General features: G+C 44.2%; 1 protein-coding gene across 1 annotated transcript in view; it reads left to right on the top strand.

Annotated features, from left to right (window-relative positions):
* Nucleotides 1-22,462, top strand: part of BOD1L1 (biorientation of chromosomes in cell division 1 like 1) — a 53,435-nt gene that overhangs the window by 14,130 nt on the left and 16,843 nt on the right. Inside the window, exons 6-15 of the mRNA XM_052641923.1 lie at nucleotides 644-810; nucleotides 1,923-2,034; nucleotides 2,684-2,822; nucleotides 3,864-3,936; nucleotides 5,982-11,925; nucleotides 13,993-14,057; nucleotides 15,111-15,195; nucleotides 17,361-17,404; nucleotides 19,050-19,107; nucleotides 20,086-20,156. Coding sequence (XP_052497883.1) covers nucleotides 644-810; nucleotides 1,923-2,034; nucleotides 2,684-2,822; nucleotides 3,864-3,936; nucleotides 5,982-11,925; nucleotides 13,993-14,057; nucleotides 15,111-15,195; nucleotides 17,361-17,404; nucleotides 19,050-19,107; nucleotides 20,086-20,156 — 6,758 coding nt within the window. The remainder of the gene's footprint in view (nucleotides 1-643; nucleotides 811-1,922; nucleotides 2,035-2,683; nucleotides 2,823-3,863; nucleotides 3,937-5,981; nucleotides 11,926-13,992; nucleotides 14,058-15,110; nucleotides 15,196-17,360; nucleotides 17,405-19,049; nucleotides 19,108-20,085; nucleotides 20,157-22,462) is intronic.

Raw genomic sequence — 22,462 nt, 5'->3', positions numbered from 1 at the left:
CAATACTTAGTACCACTTCATTGCTTCTTGCTGGGTCATGGGGAACTTGTCTTCCTTCCCAGGGTAGAGGGGTTTTAGTATATACTTGCTGTAGGTCCAATTATTGGTTCTTGCCTCTTCCATAAGCGAAAGATCATAAATGGTCATTAAAATCTCAAGTTTAAAGTGTGGCTTGAAGGGAATTTGTTCAACTTAATACTGGTAAAGTATTCATGCCAAGTCTGTTGACATACAAATGAGGATTAACTATTTGTCCAGGAAACATAAGTAACTCTTAAGGTCCAATTTTTCTTTTTGATATGTGAGACGCTGAAAGAAAGAAACAGTATGTGAATCAGGAGGACGTCTTGATGGTCCATTGTTTAAGACTCTGCGCTTCCTGTTCAGGGGGCATGAGTTTGATCCCTGCCCTGAGAAATTCTGCATGCCATGTGGCATGGCCAAAGAAGCAAACAAAAGAAAATTTAAGTAAATAAAGATATGAATTAGAGCCTTTAAAATTTTCTGAATTTTCACATACTGATATTTCTCCTGTTGGACCTACAAATACCCTTAAACTACTTTGATGTAGCTTTTGCCACTTGATGTTGATGTTAATTGCTGACTGACAGCAAAGCTCTTCTTTCTACTGACTTTGTTCCAGATGAAGAGAAGAACAAGCAAAACAAAACAAAAACTCAAACCAATGATCCCAGTGAAGGAAAAGCAAAAAATGTGCGGCATGCTTATGTTCACAAACCATATCTTTACTCAAAGTATTATAGTGATTCTGATGACGAACTTACTGTGGAACAACGGCGGCAGTCTATCGTAAGTCAGATTTGAGCTCTTGTTATGTTAACCTATTAAATCAGGTTGGCATACTTGACTAGTCTGTTCACAGGCTACTGGTGAGCATTCGAAATGGTGGCTTATAGGTTCCACCTTCAGGAACCTTGTCATTTAGGCAGAATAGATAAAAACATGATGGAGCTGTTCATATCATCATGATTGGTGAAAAACTGGTAACACCCTTGGTGTTTCACAGTATGGAAATGTTTGACCCGAGTATGGATCCAGCCATAAAGAGAGATGGCATCAGCCGTTAACATATTATTAAGAGGGAAGCACAGTCATCCACATATTTCCTTCATTTGATAGTACTTCTAAGATGTACCACTGAATTATTAACAGCTTTTTAGAGAAACTGCTACCTCATTGTATGTATACATCAGTTTTAATAAGTTGGCTTACAATTTCAGAAACATTAAAATATGAAAAGTTGTGAAACAAAGAATAAGGAAATACTACTCCATTAAAAATGATCTGAAGGAAGCGCACCAAAATGTTAATGGTGGCTTCTCTTTTAAGAGGTTAGTTGATCAGGAGTTAGGCTCATGCTTAGGGTGTTTGATACTTTGAGGCTTTGAGTTCCGGGCAGGAAAGAGATGGTAGAGTAACACAATGACTGGATCCTCCCTGGTTTAAAATACAAATACAGGAAGTCCCACACCCAAACCCTGGGTCCTGAGAGTATAGCCCGCAAGTAACATTTATTGTAGGACCATCCTGTCACTTGAATCTGCATTTCAGCTTTCTTTGAGAAAATCAGATAATTATAAAGACCTACCTCTACACTTGATGTTCATAGATATTTTTATAGGTAGCCTTTTAATTGGAATAACAGTTTATTAAACCACCATTTCCGCAAATGATACCTTTAAATTGATGGCATTCTGAAAGTTAGTAAGGGAGAAATGTCACCTTCTGTCTCTTTTGAAACACATGCACACACATAGATGTGTTTATAGTGGTATGTATGCACTTTTACAGAGCCCATTAATTTGTAAGAACATCTGAAGGGCAAGCATATTTTATTTCAGGGTGTTTTTGCTCTTACTTGAGAATCTGTCAGCATAATTATGAATATTTTGTGGTTTTAGGCTAAAGAAAAAGAAGAGAGACTTTTAAGAAGGCAAATTAATAGAGAAAAACTTGAAGAGAAACGAAAACAGAAAGCAGAAAAGACAAAGTATTCAAAAGCTAAGACTCAAGGTATAAGAGATCTTAACTTTTAATATTTTAAACTATGTACTTACCCCATTGACTTCTAGATATCAAGACAGCTTATGAGATATGATTATAAAGTAAAGTGATAAAAATTGTATCTTAGATTTTTAAAACTATGTATTTTAAGATGTTTAAGATTTCCTTTTCAATCTGATGTCTTTAGTCACTTGTTCATTATATTTCTATATATAAGTTAAACATTCTATCACATACCAGATTACATAACTCACATAATAGCAGTTTATTTTCCAGTGATTATGGAATGAGTTATCACTGGAAAATTTATTGTTAACCTGTGAGTCCTCAAGCCTTGCAGTGATACTAATGGAATTCATCTATACTTACATTAACTAAAATGTCAAACATTTATCTGGAATATTTCATTGGACAAAATTGAACTTCCTCTGGACACTCATCTTGTTTGATGTAAAATACACACATGTACATGTATGAGCACTTAAAATAAAAAATATAAGACTTCTCCATCTACATAAAATGTTTTTATTCCAATACAACTTAGAGATATTGAAGCTATTTTTTATTTTTACAGTGATTAGAAAATCTTAAGAATAAAGATTACACTGTTTATAAAACTGTGTTCTGAAACATAGTTTGTTGATTGCTTCTTCCCCAGGCAAAGGTAATGTAGACTTAGAAGAATCATCAACAAAAGGTTTGGAACCCAAAGCCCCCCGAATTAAAGAAGTCCTCAAAGAACGGAAAGTTTTAGAGAAAAAGGTAGCCTTAAGCAAGAAAAGGAAAAAGGATTCCAGGTACGTATCATTTGGCCACATTCACATTATAATATTCTCTCAACAAGCTTCCAGAGGAGAGGCATTGAAAATGACAGGAAAGAGTCAGACCTTGAATGTATATATTATTCCATGTTTATGAAATAACATGGAATAGGGTTTTCTTTTCAGTATCATAATTCATTGTATTAATAGCTATGATATTTCAAAACAGCGTGTACTAATCTTTTTCTTTTGTGGGGGTGGGGGCAGACTTTATTTGATAATCCGATGGAACCACTGGACTCTGCCCAGAGAAATGCACGTGCATAAGCACAGAGTTGTCCGTAGAGTCTCAGAGAGTGTGTAGACCCTCTGGAAGCACGCGGGAGCCATTCCCCTTCTGGACATTCAGTTACCTCTTACTGACGGCACTGCCTCCATTCTCTAGTCTTTCCACACACTTCACTAGTATATCAGGCTTCTCCCCGTAAACCAGCGTTCCAAGCCAGACATTGTTTTTAGCACCTCATGATCACGGTTAATTCTGTAAGAATTACACAGCTGAAGAGACTGAGGGTGGCTGTGTAGGCGTGGGCTATAGCATTATTGGGCTACCAACAACATGCAGTTCTGTAAGTTTATCTTAGACTTGAAGGTAACTAAATCAGTGATTTTAGCTGAGCCAATAATCTGCAGAACTCAGTGAGAGGAGGTGGCTCTCATTTTTCTTACAGACTTTAGCCTTCTCGATCTGAATAAATAGAACTACTCTGTTTATTCAGAAGATAAGACTTTCAAAATGAAATTGTAGCCCATGTCATATTCATCTTCAAGCGAAAAATCACAAATTTTTGTTTCAAGAATACTTTCCTGTAGGACCAAGAGTGGTCCACTTCACATTTGGGGTTTAGCTGTTCACTGTCAACCAAGAATAGGATTTAATTTGAAGTGCACAAGTCTCTAAGTACAAATTAAGTGTTTTGTAGTAAAGAAAAGCTAAGCTTTTTTAAAAATCTTCCTGAGAAATTTAAATCACATTTTTTGGTCCAAAGTTCTTATTTCACATTTTGCCCCACCTAGGAACATTGATGAGAATTCTAAAAAGAAACAGCAATCTGAAGAAGATTCCAGAGAAACACTCAAAACAAGTGAGGTATGTCTTAATTAGTAAAACCCCACTTCAAATGCTCTTCTGTTAAGCCATTCAGTTATTTGTAGTAAACAAATGCAGTCTGATTTTTTTTTTTCTACCTTGAATAAAGTCTTTTACATTCAACATTCCAGCACTGCCATCCTGTTATGGTCTAAATTCTTCATTTTGGCAAGTTGATTCTTGTGATCTTTTATCTGGATAATAGTCACTTTTCTTCTCCTTTCTTTTCCCCCAACTCCCCCACCTCTTGTTTCTTAAATTGACGATAATAAAATAGCCAGGAATAATAATGAAAAAGAAAAGAAGGAAAAAGCTAAAATCCCTCCACTAACAAATTATCATTGTTTTCCATTTCTCACCCACATATGTTGATAATTTTGTAGAGCAAATGTAATCTTGCATAGTGTTTTTAACATCCCCCCATACTCAGTTCATACTGTAACTTCCTAATTAATATATTCTGATGATTATATAGCTTACATTGAATGAATATACTGTAATTTAAGCATTTCCTTATAGTTGAGCACTTAGACTGTTTTCTAAGATGTGATCATTTTAAATAGTAAAAGTAGGTAGATAAAAATACCCTCAAAATGTTCAGTAAGTACATTTCTTCTCCTTTTTACTTGTGATAAACTTCTGTTTTCACTGGGTTTTAATCTTTCTATATGCTTTCATATTTATAATTCTATAGCTGAACTATTGAATATCTTAACACTTCTAAAGGAAACAGTAATTATTTAGTAATTATTTATTCATAGCCAGTAAATATTCTTGATGTCTTTATGTAGATATTAGAGTCATTTAGTATATTCTGATATCCTAATGTCATATTATTAATATTTAATGAGAAATTCCTGTGGAAAATGATCTCGTAAGATTGTATTCACATTAATTGGTTAGAACTTATTGTAAAATTAGGTTGATGGCATCCCTGTTAGTTCTTAATTTGTGGAATTTAATTTCAAAGTATTTTTTTAAGATCTTACTATGTCCCAGTCCCTATAGTAATAGTGTATTAATCTTCATGTTAAAGTATAAAAAAGGTGCAGTGATAACCTGACCCAGAGACACAATTCAGCCCATTGTTTGAATAAGAATAATTATAGCTAGTTCATGAGTCCTTATTATAATAAGTGTCATTGGTCATTAACATTAGTCCAGTCAGTGCCAGACTGTGGATCAGGAGGAAGGTTTGGCTGCTTTGGTCTATTGGTATCTTCCCTTGGGTATGAACATGTACATCTGATGTATATGATATGATTACTTTAGTTACCATGAGTTTCTATGTGCATTTGAAGCTTCCTAAATAAACTGTCTTACAGGTAACCTAAATTCATGAAGTTCTCATAGATAATTTGCATTTTTAAATTAAAATGTAAGAAAACTTTATTTCATTGTAAAATTTTTAATTGCCTTCATTGGGTATTAAGCCTTTGGACTAAAAAGAACTAATGTTATTCTTTCAGCTTCTATTTATTAGTGACCGCTGGCAGTTATTGGGCTTTAGCAATTTAAAGTCTGAGAATGCCTCCAAATGCCTGGACACATCTCAGGAGAAAGAACTACTCTCTATAAAGATGCTGCTATATAGTGGGAAGAGTATTAGACCCGGAATGAAATTATCTGAACTCGTTGCTAGGTTTCATATTATTGAACCATCCTGAGTTTCAGGTTCCTGATGCATAGAAATAAGTTAATAATACCTACGAGCTGCTGGCAGAAGTGAGACAAGTAAGGTGTAGCATGTGGTAAAGAATTCACCTGCCAATGCAGGAGATGCAGGTTCGATCCCTGGGTCAGGAAGATTGCCTGGAGAAGGAAATGGCACACCACTCCAGTATTCTTGCCTGAGAAATCCCATGGACGGGGGAGCCTGGCAGGCTACAGTCAGTGGGGTCACAAAGAGTCGCATGGCTTAGGAACTTAAACAACAACAGCAAGCGTGTTACAACGTTCAGCATACTAAATGCACCCAAATTTTAGAATTGAATATAAAAACTAATCTTACTAGGTCTCATATTTTAACTTTCATTTTCTTACAGCATTGTGAAAAGGAAAAAGCATCTTCTTCAAAGGATCTGAAGCATGTTCATGCAAAGAGTGAACCAAGTAAACCTGCTCGGAGACTTTCAGAGTCTTTGCATCCAGCTGATGAAAACAAAAACGAATCCAAAATAGAAAGGGAACACAAAAGACGGACTTCTACCCCTGTTGTGGCGGAAGGGGTGCAGGAAGAGACTGACACGAGAGATGGAAAAAGGCCAGTGGAACGCTCAGAAAGTGGCACAGAAGAAGCCCAGAAACAGAAGAACACGCTTAAAAACGAAAAGCATCTAAAGAAAGATGATTCTGAAACACCACATTTAAAAAGCCTGCCTAAGAAAGAGGCAAAATCCTCCAAGGAAAAGCCTGAGAAAGAGAAAACTCTGCCAGAAGACAAACCGTCTACAAAACATAAGTACAGAGGTGACAGTGTGCATAAGGCAGGGGATGAGCCCGAGCTTCACTCTCCCGAGAAGGGCTCGAAAGATGAGAATACGCAGAAGGCGAGTCAGCAGCCAAAACTCTCATCAGACGACAAAGCTGAGCGAAGAAGTAAACACCGGAATGAAAGGAAATTGTCAGTTTTGGGTAAAGATGGCAAACCAGTTTCTGAGTATATTATAAAAAGTGACGAGAATGTTCGTAAAGAAAATAAGAAAGAGAGACACGGGTCAGCCGACAAAACCAAGGCAGAGCACAAATCAAGAAGATCAAGTGATTCTAAAATTCAGAAGGACTCTTTGAGCTCCAGGCAACATGGAAGCACAGTACAGAGAAGAAGCGAAAGTTACTCCGAGGATAAATGTGATAATGACTTGACTAACGCAGATAGTAATTCAAAACCAGAAGAGGCGGTTCACAAGGAGAGGCGAAGAACCAAGAGCTTGTTGGAAGAGAAACTTGGGTTGAAGTCTAAGTCCAGAAGCCAAGGCAAACAGTTGAAAGCATCTGAAATAGAATCACAAGAAAATACCACAAAACTGGCGACCACTCCAAAACCAGAGAAGGAGAAGAACACTGAAGAAAGTGAGCCAGAGAGACAGCGGAAGTCCAGAGTTGAAGACAGATCTTCTGAGGAAAGCGGTGTGGAACCCACGTCAGAGAGTGTGGCCCCTTCAGCACATAGTGTGCAGAGAGAGTCTAGTCACAGAGCAAAGTTGCCGCTAGCAAAGGAGAGGTGCAAGGGTGAGAAAGAGTCAAGCTCCACCAGACTCGAGAGAAAGTTGTCAGACGGCCACAAAAGCAGGAGCTTAAAGCACAATAGTAAGGACGTGAAAAAGAAGGAAGACAATAAAACAGAGGACAAGGATGGAAAAGAAGTCGACGGCAGTCATGAGAAGCCCAGAGGAAGTAGTTCAGTCGTAGAAAAGAAGTTAACTAGAAGGTTGAGTGAAAATCGAAGGGGCAGCGTATCCCAAGAAATAGCTAAAGGAGAAGAAAAACCAGCAGCAAACCCTTCAGGTGCTCCCAGTAGTTCCTCCCTTCAGAGACCCAAAAAAAGTTGTGATCCTGCCCTGATGCCCGAACAAGAGCCAATGGAAATTGATCCCGAGCCAGCCATGGAAAATGCAGCGGAAGTCCGCAAAACCCAAGACGGCAGCAGTAGCTCTCAGCAAGAACTTGACTCAGAAAATGTTACGAAACAAAAAACTGCCACTGCAGTCCTAAAGGAGGAGTTACAGACTCCCATGGGAGAGTCAAAAACAGCATCTCCGGCCTGTAAATCAGGGCGTGGAACAGGAGCTGTTGGTAATTCCGAAAAGCACGCCGACCATAGAAACACCCTGACCAAGAAAATGCATCTCCAAAGCTCTGTGTCCAAACCTAACTCCGGGGAGAAGGAGTCCGCTCAACAAGAAACTCACGAAATGAATGTAGACTCCGAAACGAGTCACTGTTTGTTACCCCACGCCCCATCAGAAAGTGATGTGGCACAGAAGAATTTGAAAACCATCACCAGGCCCACCGAAGAACGCCTTGCTGCAGGAGACCCCGCTCTTAAACATTCCGCAAAGGTAGATCCTGCCCCGTCCTTGGGCTCCATGACTGCTGGGCCTCAGAAACAGTCTCATGATTCAGGGGTGCCTCCTTTAGTTGACAGAGGAAGTGGGTCAGAAGGTGCCACCGCCAGCACCTCGCTCGTCCACCACTCGGAAAGCCCTAAGCAAAGCGGGACTCTTGAGGAACCAGAAGTTCCCAGGGCAGGTGGCAGCAGAAAAGGTGATGCCGTTTCCACAGTGGGCACGCCAGCAGAAGCCAGCTTGGAGAGCAGAAGGCGCCCTCCAGAAGCGGCACAGGGCTTCGTGCTGCACCGCAGATCAGGGGAGGCACACACGCCTGTTGGCAGTGAGGCAGCGGACAGGACAGTGGACAATGAAAACGTTGACAAGGAAGGTGGCTCGATGGATGTGGATGGGAAAAGGAGTAACTCAAGTTCGAAGCAGACACTTAGGGCTTCTGTAGAAAATGGCCACAAGGCTGGTGTTGCTGTTGATCAGGTGGTAGGCATGAGTACAGAAACAGATACTGTTGGACTTAAGTGGAGCAGAGGCCCAGGTGAAGTCGAAAGCACACCAGCTGATGCTGACAGAAGGCGTGGACCCAGTGAGGTGGACACCAGTGCTGAGAGCAGTGCCGTGCCCTCTGTTCTACATCAGAGGAGCGGGGAAGCTGAGATGCCGACAGCCAGGCCTAGTAGAGGAGAAAAGGCTTCCATTGCCAGCAGCACTGAGGGGAAGGACAGCGGTGTTCCCCTAAACCCGGTGAGGGCCGGGACTGCCACAACCACATCTGCAGAGATGGTGGAGGGTGGGGTGGCCGTGCCTTGCACAAGCATCGAGGCGGACGAAGGCCTCACGACAGGCACCTGCTCCGAAAACCACCCTCTTCACGTCGGGGCGGAAGCCAGAGAAGGCACCGTCTTTGCCGCAGCCGAGGAAGGTGGGGGTGTCGTCACAGAAGGATTTGCAGAAAGCGAAACGTTCCTCACAAGCACCAAAGAAGGAGAAAGTGGGGAATGCGCCATAGCCGAGCCTGAAGAAAGAGCAGCCGAACCCGCGACGGCCCCCGCGGGGACCACCGAGGCTGACGCCAGGAGCGCAGCGACCGAGGAGAAGGACGACGCTGTGACCAGCGCAGGTTCCGAGGGCAAATGCGATGGGTCTTCAGGTGGAGACTCGGACCTCGTGGAAGGAACGATCAGGTTTATCAGTGAGGTTGAGAGCGACGGAGCAGTAACAAGTGCGGGGATGGACATCAGGGAGGGGTCCCTAAGCAACGAAGAGTTGGATGGATTCCAGAGAAGCCCGCCGAGAGCAGGTCCCAAGAAGGAAAGCGAGGGGACGGTGACGTGCACAGGAGCAGGGGCCCGAAGAGACAGCAACGTCCTGTGCTCCGCAGCTGGTGTGGGGCCTCAGGAGGAGCGCAGGGTGACGGGGGTCCCTGGGGGCCCCATAGATACCCCCACACCCACGGCAGCCAGCGCCGCCCAGGAGGAAAGCGGTTCTGTGATGGACGGCCCGGAGGGTGAAAGTGCTGTCACCAGCACCGGCATAACCGAGGAGGACGGGGAGGGCCTGGCGAGCTGCACAGGTTCGGAGGAGAGCGGTGAAGGCTTTGCCCTGAGTTCCGAATCCGAAGAAAACGAAGAGAGTGCCATGGACAGCACGGTAGCCAAAGACCCCACTGATGCGCCGGTGGTGGCCCCCGGCCCCTGCGACGATGAGGGCGTGGTGACCAGCACGGGCGCCAAGGAGGACGAGGACGAAGGGGAGGGTGTGGTGACCAGCACGGGCCGGGGGAACGAGGTTGGGCACGCGTCCACGTGCACAGGGATGGAGGAGGAGAGCGAAGGGGTGTCGGTCTGTGAGAGTGCAGGAGGAGACGCTCAGCTCGGCCCTGCGGCAGGGCGTGTGGACGCCGAGGTAGGCGGCACCGTTCCGCATGCGTACGAGAGTACAGTAGACAGCGTGAGCGGCGCCGAGAAGGACGCTAAAGACGCAGAGATCTGCTCCAGCGCCAAAGGGGTCGTGGAGAGCAGCGTGAGCAGCGGGGCTGCAGGGGAGGGCATGGCGGCTCCCGCTCCCGAGGGTCGCCAGGGGCCCATGACCAGCGCAGCTTCAGACCGCAGGGACGGTGAGCTCAGCAGAAAGGAAAAAGCCGACGACACCACGCCCTCCACCGGCCTGGTGGGGGACAGTTACGAGGCCCTCGTGTCTGCTGCTGTCCCAGAACATGAGCCTCCTCACACGTCACCAAGCGAAAAAGATGAGGGTGTCATCACCTCCGTGGAAAACGAAGACTGTGACGGCCTTGCGGCTGCCACGGCCATTAACAGTGTCACCAACCAGGCTGGTGTGGCTGGGGGTTCAGGTGAAGGGAAGGGCTTGGTGATCTCCACCAGCACAACAGATGATCTCACCCCACAGCTCAACACCGTGATAGACATGAGGGCGGGTCATTCAAGCGCCTCTAGACCTGAAGAGAGCGCGGAAGGCCCCAGAGTGAACATGGAGGAGTTCGAGGCCCCCATGCCCAGCGCAGCATCGGGTGACGGGAGCCAACTCATGGCTGCGAGAAACGAGGAGAAAGACGAGTGTGCCATGATTTCCACGAGCATCACGGAGGAGTTCGAAGTGCCCATTTCCAGCGCAACAGCCCTCCATGGTGCCCAGAGTCCACAGCCGGTGGCAGCCATGGAAGGCAGAGCCGAAGGGCTGGCCCCGGTGAGCGCTGACGACTTCGAGGGGCCCACGCCCAGCGCGCCGGCGCAAGCCGAGAGCCCCCTCGCTTCAACCAGCAAGGAGGAGAAGGACGAATGTGCGCTCATTTCCACCAGCATCGCGGAAGATTGTGAAGCCTCTGTGTGTGGTGTGGCTAGGGAAAGGGAGCTTGAGCAACCCGTCCTGGAAGAGAAGGACGGCAGCGCCATCATCTCCACAAGCTCGGGAGAGGACTGCGAGGGCCCTGTGTCCAGTGCTGTCGCTCGAGGGGACGCCCAGGCCTCGGTCACGCCGGTGGAAGAGGCGAGCGATGCGGCCATGATTTCCACCAGCACCTCGGAAGGCTGTGAGGCGGTCATGGCGGGCGCCGTGCCACAGGAGGAGGAGCTGCCCGCGGGCATGGGCACAGAGGACGTGAGCGATGCCGCTATCATCTCCACCAGCACGGCCGAATGCCTGCTGGCCCCCGCTGGTCTCAACAGGCATGAAGAGGTTCTTCTGAGTGCAGGCAGCCCCAAAGGAAAGGATGCCCCATCAGCCATGAAGATGAGCAAGCCTGAGGCCCCTCTGTCCAGCCTAATGGCCGAGGACAAGTGTCAGTGTTCTGGGCCCTCCACAGGGGGAAAAGAAGTGGGCTCCGTGGTGGCAGGGGGCACCGGGGAAGGGCATGACCAGGCGTCGGTCAGTATGCTTTCTGCGAGTGTCGGGATTATGGCAGAGAGCAAGAGGCTTGGCAAGGACTGTGCAGACAGAGTTCAGAGAGAAGATGCAAGGCCCGAGGCAGGGACATCAGGGGGCAGCACGCCAGCGAGGTGTCCAGCAGGGGGGAGCAGGGACTCGCCTGTCGACCCGCAGGGACCAGAGCAGGGGCCCGAGGGCACCTCCGTCAGTGTGCGCTGTTTGACAGCAGTCAGTCCTGGTGCTAAAACAGCTGATGACCAGCAGGGGCCTGAGGGGCACTTGAAAACCACCACCCTTGAGTGTATTAATGGCCAGGAGTCAGAAACGGCTTCCTCCCACACAGCATCCCTTCCCACCGCCTACAATGTAGCGCTCTCAGCTCCTAAACAGGAGCAGAACTTGACTAGCAGGAGTGACCGCCGTGGCCAGTGCACTGTCCCAGCATCCACTGAGAAAACAGGAGAAGATAACAGCGTGACCAAATCCTGCCAGCAAGGTCTTCAAGTCACTGTTTCTTCTGAAGAAAATTTGTGTGATCGAGGTGAGACTCTTAAGTGCAAATTTTCATGTTTTATAAAGATAATTGTATGTAGAGGACATTTAAGATGGTTTTGGTTGTGAAAGTAAAGTTGCTCAGTCGTGTCCTACTCTTTGCAACCCCACGGGACTGTAGCCTACCAGGCTCCTCCATCCATGGGATTTTCCAGACAAGAACACTGGAGTGGGGTGCCATTTCCATCTCCAGGAGATCTTCCTGACCCAGAGATTGAACCCAGGTCTCCCGCACTGTAGGCAGACACTTTACCGTCTGGGCCACCAGGGAGGTTTTGATTCTAGAATATAGCAAAATCACTGTCATCCAACTTGAGAGCCAGGCTTCTCTAAAATCATGTTTAAAGGGTTAGTCTTAGACCCACTTCTCATGTGCGACGTGGGCAGTTAGGAGGCTGCCAGCTGTCTCATCAGCTGGACAAGTGTTGTCCGCAGGACTGTTGCAAGTTACTAAACATCTTTGGCCTTCAGGCTTCTTAGCAATCAAAATGAAGGCACCTTACAGCAGTGTATGAGATGAGCATTTTTTTTAATCACCCTCATTTTACAAATGAAAGTTCAAAGAGTTTAAATAACTTGCACTGTACTCGGACGCCTCTTAGGAAAAAAAAAAAAAATCACATCTGAGCCTCAGCTTTCTGTTGTGTGCGAAGGGGACAATAGCTTAAAACAAGCCCCGTTCCAGCCCTCATGTGACTTATTACAGATTCCAGGTATGTGTCAGTTCAGTCTAGCTGGCTGCTTCTCATCGAGGAAGCACCTTATATTTTATTTAGCAGCGTTTATTGTTCATATAAATAGGCTAGTTTCTGGTTTAGTATTTGAAGAAGAAAAGAATCGTGTTCCCTCCTGCTAGATTCCAGAGAGTGCCAGTCTTGTTGGAAACTTGTTGGTACTTTTCAAAGGTGTAAGCTTGGAGCTCAGTCATTGATTACCACTCATCCACCCACTTCAGACACATTATACCAGGTACCGCTGTGGATTCAGAGATGATGGGAAGATGGTTGTGAATCCAGCTACGTATTGTGTTTAGGCTGTGACACGGCACTGTGACAGGTGCTTAGGACAGGCTTAACAGGATGCTATGAGAACTCGGAGGGGGTATGTGGGCTGGACAGCAAGCAAGCAAGGATGCTGTCTTCCTCTCCACTCTGTGTAAATGGGAGCAAGCTGCATTTTTAAGCTGAAGTATCACCTAAGAGCTACTCTGGAGGCTGAGGCCAGTAGATTTAGTCCTGTTTCTTATGGGGATTTAGGAGACACTAAGAGATGTTCCAAGGGTTGAAATAAATGACTTAAAAATTTTCTGTTGACTTTAATTTAGGGTGAGTTGAATGCTCTGGAAGTTTCTATGACTCAGCCATTGCTACAGTCTGTTATTCCGTCTGCCTCCTGCCTCTCCTTCCCTCTGAAGGAGCAGAAATAGAAGGACTTTTAGCAAGGAATAAGCCCACAGCCTCCTGGAGAAAGGAAGGGTTTTCTTGGGAGGCGTCTGTGTGGGCAGGTGAGAGGAACAAGTCTCAGGACAGAGGAGAGAAGGAAAGAAAGGGATAGGTTTGAGTCTACCAGGGAAAATTCTGTTTCCTTTTAATCTGTTTCACAGTTTTTAACTTTGTGTTCAACTCTGCTGTGTCAGCACAAGCAAGTAAAGTGAACCTGTTCACAAATCACCATCTTTATTAAGAAAGTATCTCAGTGGCCTTGAATGTTTTCTTTTAGGGACAAGCTTGATATAGATATCTATAGAAAAATACTTGGACATAAGACGTCCTCGCAAATGATAGCATATCATTCTTTGTGGCCAGCCAGCATAACAGCCAGAAACATTTTATACACATCCCATCCCCCCGAAATGAGTGAATGACCCCTTGCCTTTTATCTGAGAAATTTCGGATATATTCCCCTTTATTGTTTTCTACTGACAGCAAACTAAAACAGGACAGAGGAGGGCGTAGCGTGTCCAGATAACAACTAGACGACATTCTGTTACCTTTTTATTCAAGATGTAGTTTGCAAGCAAATTCTTAAACTGATTGAATGGTTTGCATTTCTTTAGGCAGCAAAGAGTCTCCATCAAATGCTGTGGGAAGACTGAGACTGAAAACCAACTTGAAACCTGAGGTATGGCTGATCATTCGGTTATGCTGAACTGCCAATGGTGTACGTACCTTTTCACCATGTACAGATACATGTACACAAGCAGAATGCAGCCCCAGCTCTCACTGTACCGAAGCTATTTCAGTTCTGTTACTGACACGTTGTGTGAGGGAAGAGCTCAGAACCTCAGTAGTCTCAGCTGATAGCACTGTCATCAATTCCATCCACTCAAACCAGAAAGCCAAGCGTCAGCCTCAGTCACCCCACGTTTCATCTATTGGTGGTTCTCATAGTTTCCATTCCCAAAATGTGACTTGAATCCATCTATTTCTGTTTCTGTGACTGCCACCTAGTCTAAGCCTCTACCCTGGTAGGTAGTGTCCCCATTCTGCTTCCTCTCCAGCCCTTCCTCCAATCTTCACCCAGCCCTGAGAGTTAGCTTGAAAAACATAAATTAGGTCATGTCATTGCTCTGCTTGAAATTTCCAATGACTTCTCGTTGCATTTAGAATAAAATCTAGTTTGGGAGGAGGTTTTCTGGTTCTTCTGTCACAGCCTGTGTGCTTTAAACAGTTTAGTCTCCATGCCCCCTTCCAGCCTGATCTCCTGCTGCCTCTGAGTCCACGGGACAAGATAGTGGTAAACATGGGGGCTGTGAACGCAGTGCAGAGGAGCCTCGACTCACAGCAGGGTCAGTGGGTGGAAGGGGATGGCTTGCAGGAGGACTTTGGAGTGGACTTCTGCAAACAGATCGAAGTGTACCCGAGGACACAGAAAGGGAAGAGCCAGTCATGAGTCCTGGGCACTGCAGTGTTTCAGGGATGACCTGCGCTGAGACCTCAAGCCTCTTGAAGAAATGGGACCAGGTCAGGAAGGGCTTGTGTGTTGTACTCAGTATTTTACTGTAGCGCAGTAGGAGAGCCACTGATGGATGAAATACGAGATTAGTTTTACCTTTTTGTTCCTAAAGGTTGACAGGATGCTGAGTGTTTTGTTTAATTCCCTTCAGGTGAATTAAACTTACCTGCTTATTTCAAAAACCTCATTTACCTTGTTACGGTGCCTTGGACTTTTTAGGTATTTGTGCCATCAGAGGAAGAGAAAAATCATGAGATGCCAGCACCACCAGGAAGTCCAGGTGGGAGAAAGCTGAGTGGAACAGGTAAACTCCTTTAGCAGTTGTTCACATTTTTTTTTTCCTTATATGTGGGTTTATCTTTTATTACCACTTAAAATTTATAGCTAATATGTAATAAAACATTGACAGGCTATATGGATTTACCTATCATTTTTTAACATAGATTAGAGAAAACTCTTTGCTATTTCATTTTTAACTTACACTTTTTCTTCATAAAGTATTAACATCAGTCAAAATCACGTAAGGTTGTTGTTTAAATCTGATGTCTCCGAATAATTGTGGCCAAATGAGCTGCTTTGGAGCAGACCCATGCTCTCGCCCACAAGTATGTCTCTATGGCCCTCCCTGTCCCTCCAGGTGCCATCACAAGCTCATTTCCAGAAGGCTAGTCTGCGCCTGTGTGCCCACTTCTTTTAACCTCAGGCTCTTGACCCCTGGGATCTGGCCGTTGCTGCGTCACTGAAGCTCCTCCCCGCTTGCAGAGCCTCTTCTCAGTCTCTCTCTGCACCCGTCTTCAGTGTCCACTAAAGGTGTGAAGGGAAAGGTCTCAGCCTCAGACAGGGTTAGGACAGCAGCTCTCAAGCACGTCAGTCTAAGGACCACTTTACACGTGACCTCATCTGAATCTGACCACCTGCCAGAGACCCTCACTACAGCGCCATCACATTGGGGATTGCATTTTTAATAGATGGGGTGGGTGGCAGTATATTCATTGTGAAGGGGACACAAACATCCAGTCTGTAGCATTCAAAACACTGAAAAGTTCAGGCAAAGCATGATCCAGGAGCAGAGACCTCTTTCAAAGGCCCAATTTCTTACCTTCTCTCTTAATCCCCAGCAGAAGTCATCGCTTTCCCATTCTTGGCCTCTAGGAAGATACGTTGTGCTGTCATTCGTGGCCGAAGCCCTGAGACTTGTGATTCAGTTTAGGTGCCTGAGTTACATTTTCAGAATTCTTTTTAAACTCAGCTGTATGTTGTGGGCGTCCTTCATTGTCAGTGTATGCAGACCGGCTTCCTTTGTTTCAATAGTGGTCTGCAACACACGGCCCCCCTGCTGTTGGGTCTCTGAGTGCCCTCCAGTGTTTGTAGTGTTTACTGTTACAAATAACGCTGCAGTGAGCTTCCATATGTCTATAATTATGTACTTCTCCAGTTTTTTTTTGAAAAAGTGAACCGAGAGGTCAAAGAACACACACGTTTAAATTTTCATTTCAAGCACTTGCTATTCCCCCTAATTTGGAGACAAATATTGAAGAACAAGTAGGTGTGTATTTGGTGGACCAGACAAAGAGAAAGGCAGTGTGTGAGGAGTGGTGTATATAAATCCTCAACCAGGGCTATCTGGGGCTGTCAGGGTGGGGACCTTCCAAGGCAAACCATCTGAAAGGGCAACCTTTGAAGTATGTGACCACAGGAACCTTATAAGCAGAAATACCAGGGGTTCCTGGAAGACCACCCCAAGACCTGGTAAGCCACTCGTCCTGACATGTTAAAACCCTAACGATGACTAATCTTCCCAAAACTTGGATAGATGGTATTAGTTAAAATTCCTGTGTATATATTATAGTACACATAATTAATATCCCATTTGTTAATTGTCAAGAAGGTAACATTTTTGGGTTCTGAAGTTCTTTGTTCCCAGAGTTGTATTTCAGACTGTGTTTAGGTACAGTTCAATAAGAGATCTACTTACGTAAAAGGAAGTTGTTTAAAAGAAAAATGTGTGTTCTGTCATTGTTGAGTAGAAACAGTAGGCCTTGTAGTTCAGGCTTCCAAAGAATATAAATAGACCTTTGCTGTTTGAGGGGATAGGCTCTAACTTTTCATTTGATGGGATTATTTTTAAATGAGCCAGTGTTACCCTGTCACCTAACGGTTACAGCACAGGCCTTCCTCACCTTCCTTCCAAGCCTCAGATTGCCGACATGGTTATATCACTGAAGTGATCCAATGGATCGCTGCCATTACTCTAAAAATGCAGGGAACGTTACTTTTGTTGTTTTTCTGGTCGTGTGACAGAACATAGATGGTATGATAGAAAATAATTGGTCCAAAATTTATAATTCACAAAGGCAGCTAGGCCACTTAGTGACATAGTCTCACTTAACTAAAAAGCTCTCAATTTGTTTCTCTGTAGTTCAGAACCAGTTTCCAGTTTCCTTATTTCTCATTTTTGTCTTTGAACAGTTGAACTGCAGAGGGAGCCTTCGCTGGCGATTGAATCACCAAATGTAAGTCACCATAATTGTTTGGATTTTGTTGTTATCACTTGGGATTATTTTGGTTTGAGGTTTTGAAAGTGATTACATTTAGGGGAGGGGCTGGCCACGCGTTTCTTTAGGAGATGAGGCCATTGGTAGTGTGCTCTCCATTGAAGTTCAACCTAGTCACATCTTTAATTTCATGTTCAACTTTATCCACTGATGTCAGGAAATTTAGTTGCTTTTCTCAGAAACAAAGGAGTTACTCTGAATTCGGCAGCCCTGTGTTCTAGTAGCTCTTTAGGCCAATATCATGAGACAGAACCAAGGAAATAGGAAAAGGTCCAGATCCCTCAGACTCGGGAGCTCCCCTGGTAATCTTAATGAAATTCTTTGAAGAATTGGGAGCTTTCTATTTTTTATTACTATAATAGGACTGCAAATTGGACTGTGGTGTTTTAAATTATCCCGGTGCTATAGACCAAACCGACTTTACGAACTTCACTGTATATCTTCAGGAAGTGTTTATGAATCCACTAAACTGTAATTGCCACGAATACATTTTTTTTTCCTAGCTGTGGTTCTCATAATCCCTTTTGTCCTTGAAGGAATTTTTTTTTTTTTTTTTTTTTTGGTCTGTCTTAATGCGTAGAGAAGAGCACATTTTGTAAAATGCTTGTGAATCACAGATAGTCACATTCTTTCCCGTGTCACTAGGAGACTCAGAAGAGCCCTGCTTCCCACCAAACAGCCGTGGTGTCAGGGGGCTTACCTCCCCCTGTTGAGACATCCCAGGCTGTATCTAGAATCTCACACCCAGTCTGCTGAGTGAAAGGGAGAGAAGAGCCCCACTTGGTTCTGTTCAAGAACCAAGAGCTCAAAGGATTCGAAATGTGGCCGTGTCTCCAGGCCTGCCCCGCCGTGTGCTGCATTCTGCCTTGTTTCCCTGTAGCCCCCAGCAGCTGCCTTTTTCCTATCTGAGCATGTCTCTCCTTTCCAAATAAGAAATTTTGTAGCTGGGGCTTACAATGTTGTAGGATATCCTGGGGGCTTCTTAGGGGCACTAGTGTGGTAAAGAACTCACCTGCCAATACAGGAGACATGAGAAACTCGGGTTCAGTCCCTGGATGGGGAAGATCCCTGGAGAAGGGAATGCAACCCATTCTAATGTCCTTGCCTGGAGAATCCCAGGGACAGAGGAGCCTGACAGGTACAGTCTATGGGGTCGCAAAGAGTCGAACACGACTGAAGTGACTGAGCATGCATGAGGAATATTCAGAGGCTTTCCCTCAAAAAAAAAAAAAAATGTAAAATTGGCAAGGTTTGCCTGAGGGAAACCTTATAACAGATTGACAAAATCCCTCAACATCTTTTAAAAGGAAAATCACGAAGGATCATTGCATGGGAAGAGAATTTCCAAAGTTCTTTCTCTCTTTGTTTCTTACTCTTACCATAACTGCTTTAACAACAAGGAGAATAAACCCAGTAGGATGCTAATTTGTTAAAATGAAACTTCTTCAAAAAGAAAGTGTCCTCTACTCTTGAACTGGGTGAAATTTAAAAGAACATGTTTACCAGTCCCTTTAAGTGTTCTTACAAATGGCCAGATTATTTTCTAGATATTCAAGATTTTTGTGAGAATATCCATAAATAGTCTTTTCTATTGTGTGTTTAGGTCGAAAATGCAGGCTCAGAAACAACTGAAATTCATGGGAAATTTTATTGCAAAGAAGGTAAGTTAATGAATTTCATAGTATAATTTTAATATTAGTTGTAATTATCATTTGTTGAATGCCTTTTATGTGGCAGGCCCTGTGCTAATTATAATTACTTGGAAAATTTTATCATGTAACTCATATAATCCAGTAAAGTGTGTGTTCACAACAGCATCACATCTGTAGTTGAGGTAACAGACATAGAGAGTGGGCCAGTGGCTCGTTCAAGGTCATGAAGCTTATAAATGGTCCCTGGCCTTAAATAACAACTAGAGTTTGCCAGGAACCTCACAATGCGTTTGTCCAGTGTGAGTACAGAATGTATAGTCCCCTGTGGTTTGTCTCATAGGAGAGGTTCTGTGCTGTGTAGTTGACTGTGTTGCCTTCCGACTAGAAGCCTCAGTGTGATAGCAGACCAGGGCCGGCACATTTATGTGCTCATTGCCCGGGAGTCAGGCATTACTCCACACAACCTGTAGAGACTGCCAGCTCCAGAGGAACAATTCTGTTCTCAGAACAAAATACAGAGTTGTATGTATTCCTACTGATTTTGTTCGCTCCCTGTTCCAAGAATGGGGAAAGGGGTCTTAATCCCCTGTACAGTTATTTTTTATTTGTATTGCTTCTTCTGTTAATGGACATTTAGCGTGCAAGTGTGACTTGTCCATGAGTTCCAAAAAGAGCTGTATGCATGGTGTGCTGTGTTCCTTGGACACTTGCTCATGCTCTGCTGCTCAGGAGCCAGGGGGGAGTGGCCTTGAGGTCTGCTGTGTAAATGCCAGTGAGGCTGTCCCCGCCTTGAACCCTGCTCACTCATTCTAGAAATGAAAGTCATGGAACTTAACCTGACGTAGTTGTGTAAGGATCACATCACAATCGCTTGTCAAGTCCCTTCCTCTTTTCCTTTCCCATTCCACACATGTGCCTAAAGTAAGTATTGGAGTGAATACTTAAGGGGGTTTGTTTTTTCTTTTTTCTTTTGTATTTCTTACTCAGAGATATCCAATGGTGGAAAAGACAACACAGAAACCATAAGATGCCATAGTGTCGAAGCAAACCCTAAAGAGGTGGGTTTTCATAGGAAACTCAAGCACTTCATGTTTTATGAATAGTGCTTTCTCCTGTGCTAAGGGCTTTTAGCTCTCTGTATAGATGATAAATTAAATGTACTGATAGGTATTAAGAGTTCTCTATGTCTGTGTTACTTGTTTATGCTTTTGTAAGATTAGGTAATTTAGCAGGTAGCAGGATTATTTGGACATGTCCATATTGTTTTCTAACCCAAGTAAGACGGTAGGTGTTGCAAGAGGGCATCAGAGGGCAGACACACTGAAACCATAATCACAGAAAACTAGTCAATCTGATCACACAGACCACAGCCTTGTCTAACTCAATGAAACTAAGCCATGCCATGTGGGGCCACCCAAGATGGATGGGTCATGGGGGAGAGGTCTGACAGAGTGTGGTCCACTGGAGAAGAGAATGGCAAACCACTTCAGTATTCTTGCCTTGAGAATCCCATGAACAGTATGAAAAGGCAAAATAATAGGATACTGAAAGAGGAACTCCTCAGGTCAGTAGGTGCTCAATGTACCACTGGAGATCAGTGGAGAAATAACTCCAGAAAGAATGAAGGGATGGAGCCAAAGCAAAAACAATACCCAGTTGTGGATGTGACTGGTGATAGAAGCAAGGTCCAGTGCTGTAAAGAGCAGTATTGCATAGGAACCTGGAATGTCAGGTCCATGAATCAAGGCAAATTGGAAGTGGTCAAACAGGAGTTGGCAAGAGTGAACGTCGACATTCTAGGAATCAGTGAACTAAAATGGACTGGAATGGGTGAATTTAACTCAGACGACCATTGTATCTACGACTGTGGGCAGGAATCCCTTAGAAGAAATGGAGTAGCCATCATGGTCAACAGAAGAGTCTGAAATGCAGTACTTGGATGCAAGTTCAAAAACGGACAGAATGATCTCTGTTCGTTTCCAGGCAAACCATTCAATATGACAGTAATCCAAGCCTGTGCCCCAACCAGTAACACTGAAGAAGCTGAAGTTGAACGATTCTATGAAGACCTACAAGACCTTTTAGAACTAACACCCCCAAAAGATGTCCTTTTCTTTATAGGAGACTGGAATGCAAAAGTGGGAAGTCAAGAAACACCTGGCGTAACAGGCATATTTGGCCTTGGAGTACAGAATGAAGCAGGGCAAAAGCTAATAGAGTTTTGCCAAGAGAACGCACTGGTCATAGCAAACACCCTCTTCTAACAACACAAGAGAAGACTCTACACATGGACATCACCAGATGGTCAATGCTGAAATCATATTGAATATATTCTTTGCAACCAAATATGGAGAAGCTCTATACAGTCAGTTCATGTCAATGTGTGACAAAACCAATACAGTATTGTAAAGTAAAAAAATAAAATAAAAAATTAAATGAAAAAAAAAAGACTGGGTGGGGGCTGACTGTGGCTCAGATCGTGAACTCCTTATTGCCAAATTCAGACTTAAATTGAAGAAAGTAGGGAAAACCACTAGACCATTCAGGTATGACCTAACTCAAATCCCTTATGATGATGCAGTGGAAGTGAGAAATAGATTTAAGGGCCTAGATCTGATAGATAAAGTGCCTGATGAACTAGGATGAAGGTTTGTGACACTGTATGGGAGACAGGGATCAAGACCATCCCCAAGGAAAATAAATGCAAAAAAGCAAAATGGCTGTCTGAGGAGGCCTTACAAATAGCTGTGAAAAGAAGAGAAGCGAAAAGCAAAGGAGAAAAGGAAAGATATAAGCATCTGAATGCAGAGTTCCAAAGAATAGCAAGGAGAGTTAAGAAAGCCTCCCTCAGCGATCCGTGCAAAGAAATAGAGGAAAACAACAGAATGGGAAAGACTAGAGATCTCTTCAAAAAAATTAGAGATACCAAGGGAACATTTCTTGCAAAGATGGGCTCGATAAACAACAGAAATGGCATGGACCTAACAGAAGCAGAAGATATTAAGAAGAGGTGGCAGGAATACACAGAAGAACTGTATTAAAAGGATCTTCAAGACCCAGATAATCACAATGGTGTGGTCACTCATCTAGAGCCAGACATCCTGGAATGTGAAGTCAAGTGGGCCTTAGAAAGCATCACTATGAACAAAGCTAGTGGAGGTGATGGGATTCCAGTTGAACTATTTCAAATCCTGAAAGATGATGCTGTGAAAGTGCTGCACTCAATATGCCAGCAAATTTGGAAAACTCAGCAGTGGCCATAGGACTGAAAAAGGTCAGTTTTCATTCCAATCCCAAAGAAAGGCAATGCCAAAGAATGCTCAGACTACCGCATAATTGCACTCATCTCACACGCTAGTAAAGT

The sequence above is a fragment of the Budorcas taxicolor genome, chromosome 6, assembly GCF_023091745.1.
Source record: "Budorcas taxicolor isolate Tak-1 chromosome 6, Takin1.1, whole genome shotgun sequence".
In the NCBI taxonomy this organism is placed as follows: domain Eukaryota; kingdom Metazoa; phylum Chordata; class Mammalia; order Artiodactyla; family Bovidae; genus Budorcas; species Budorcas taxicolor.
Note: the sequence above shows the minus strand (reverse complement) of the source record. Positions and strands in the feature narration are given on the sequence as shown.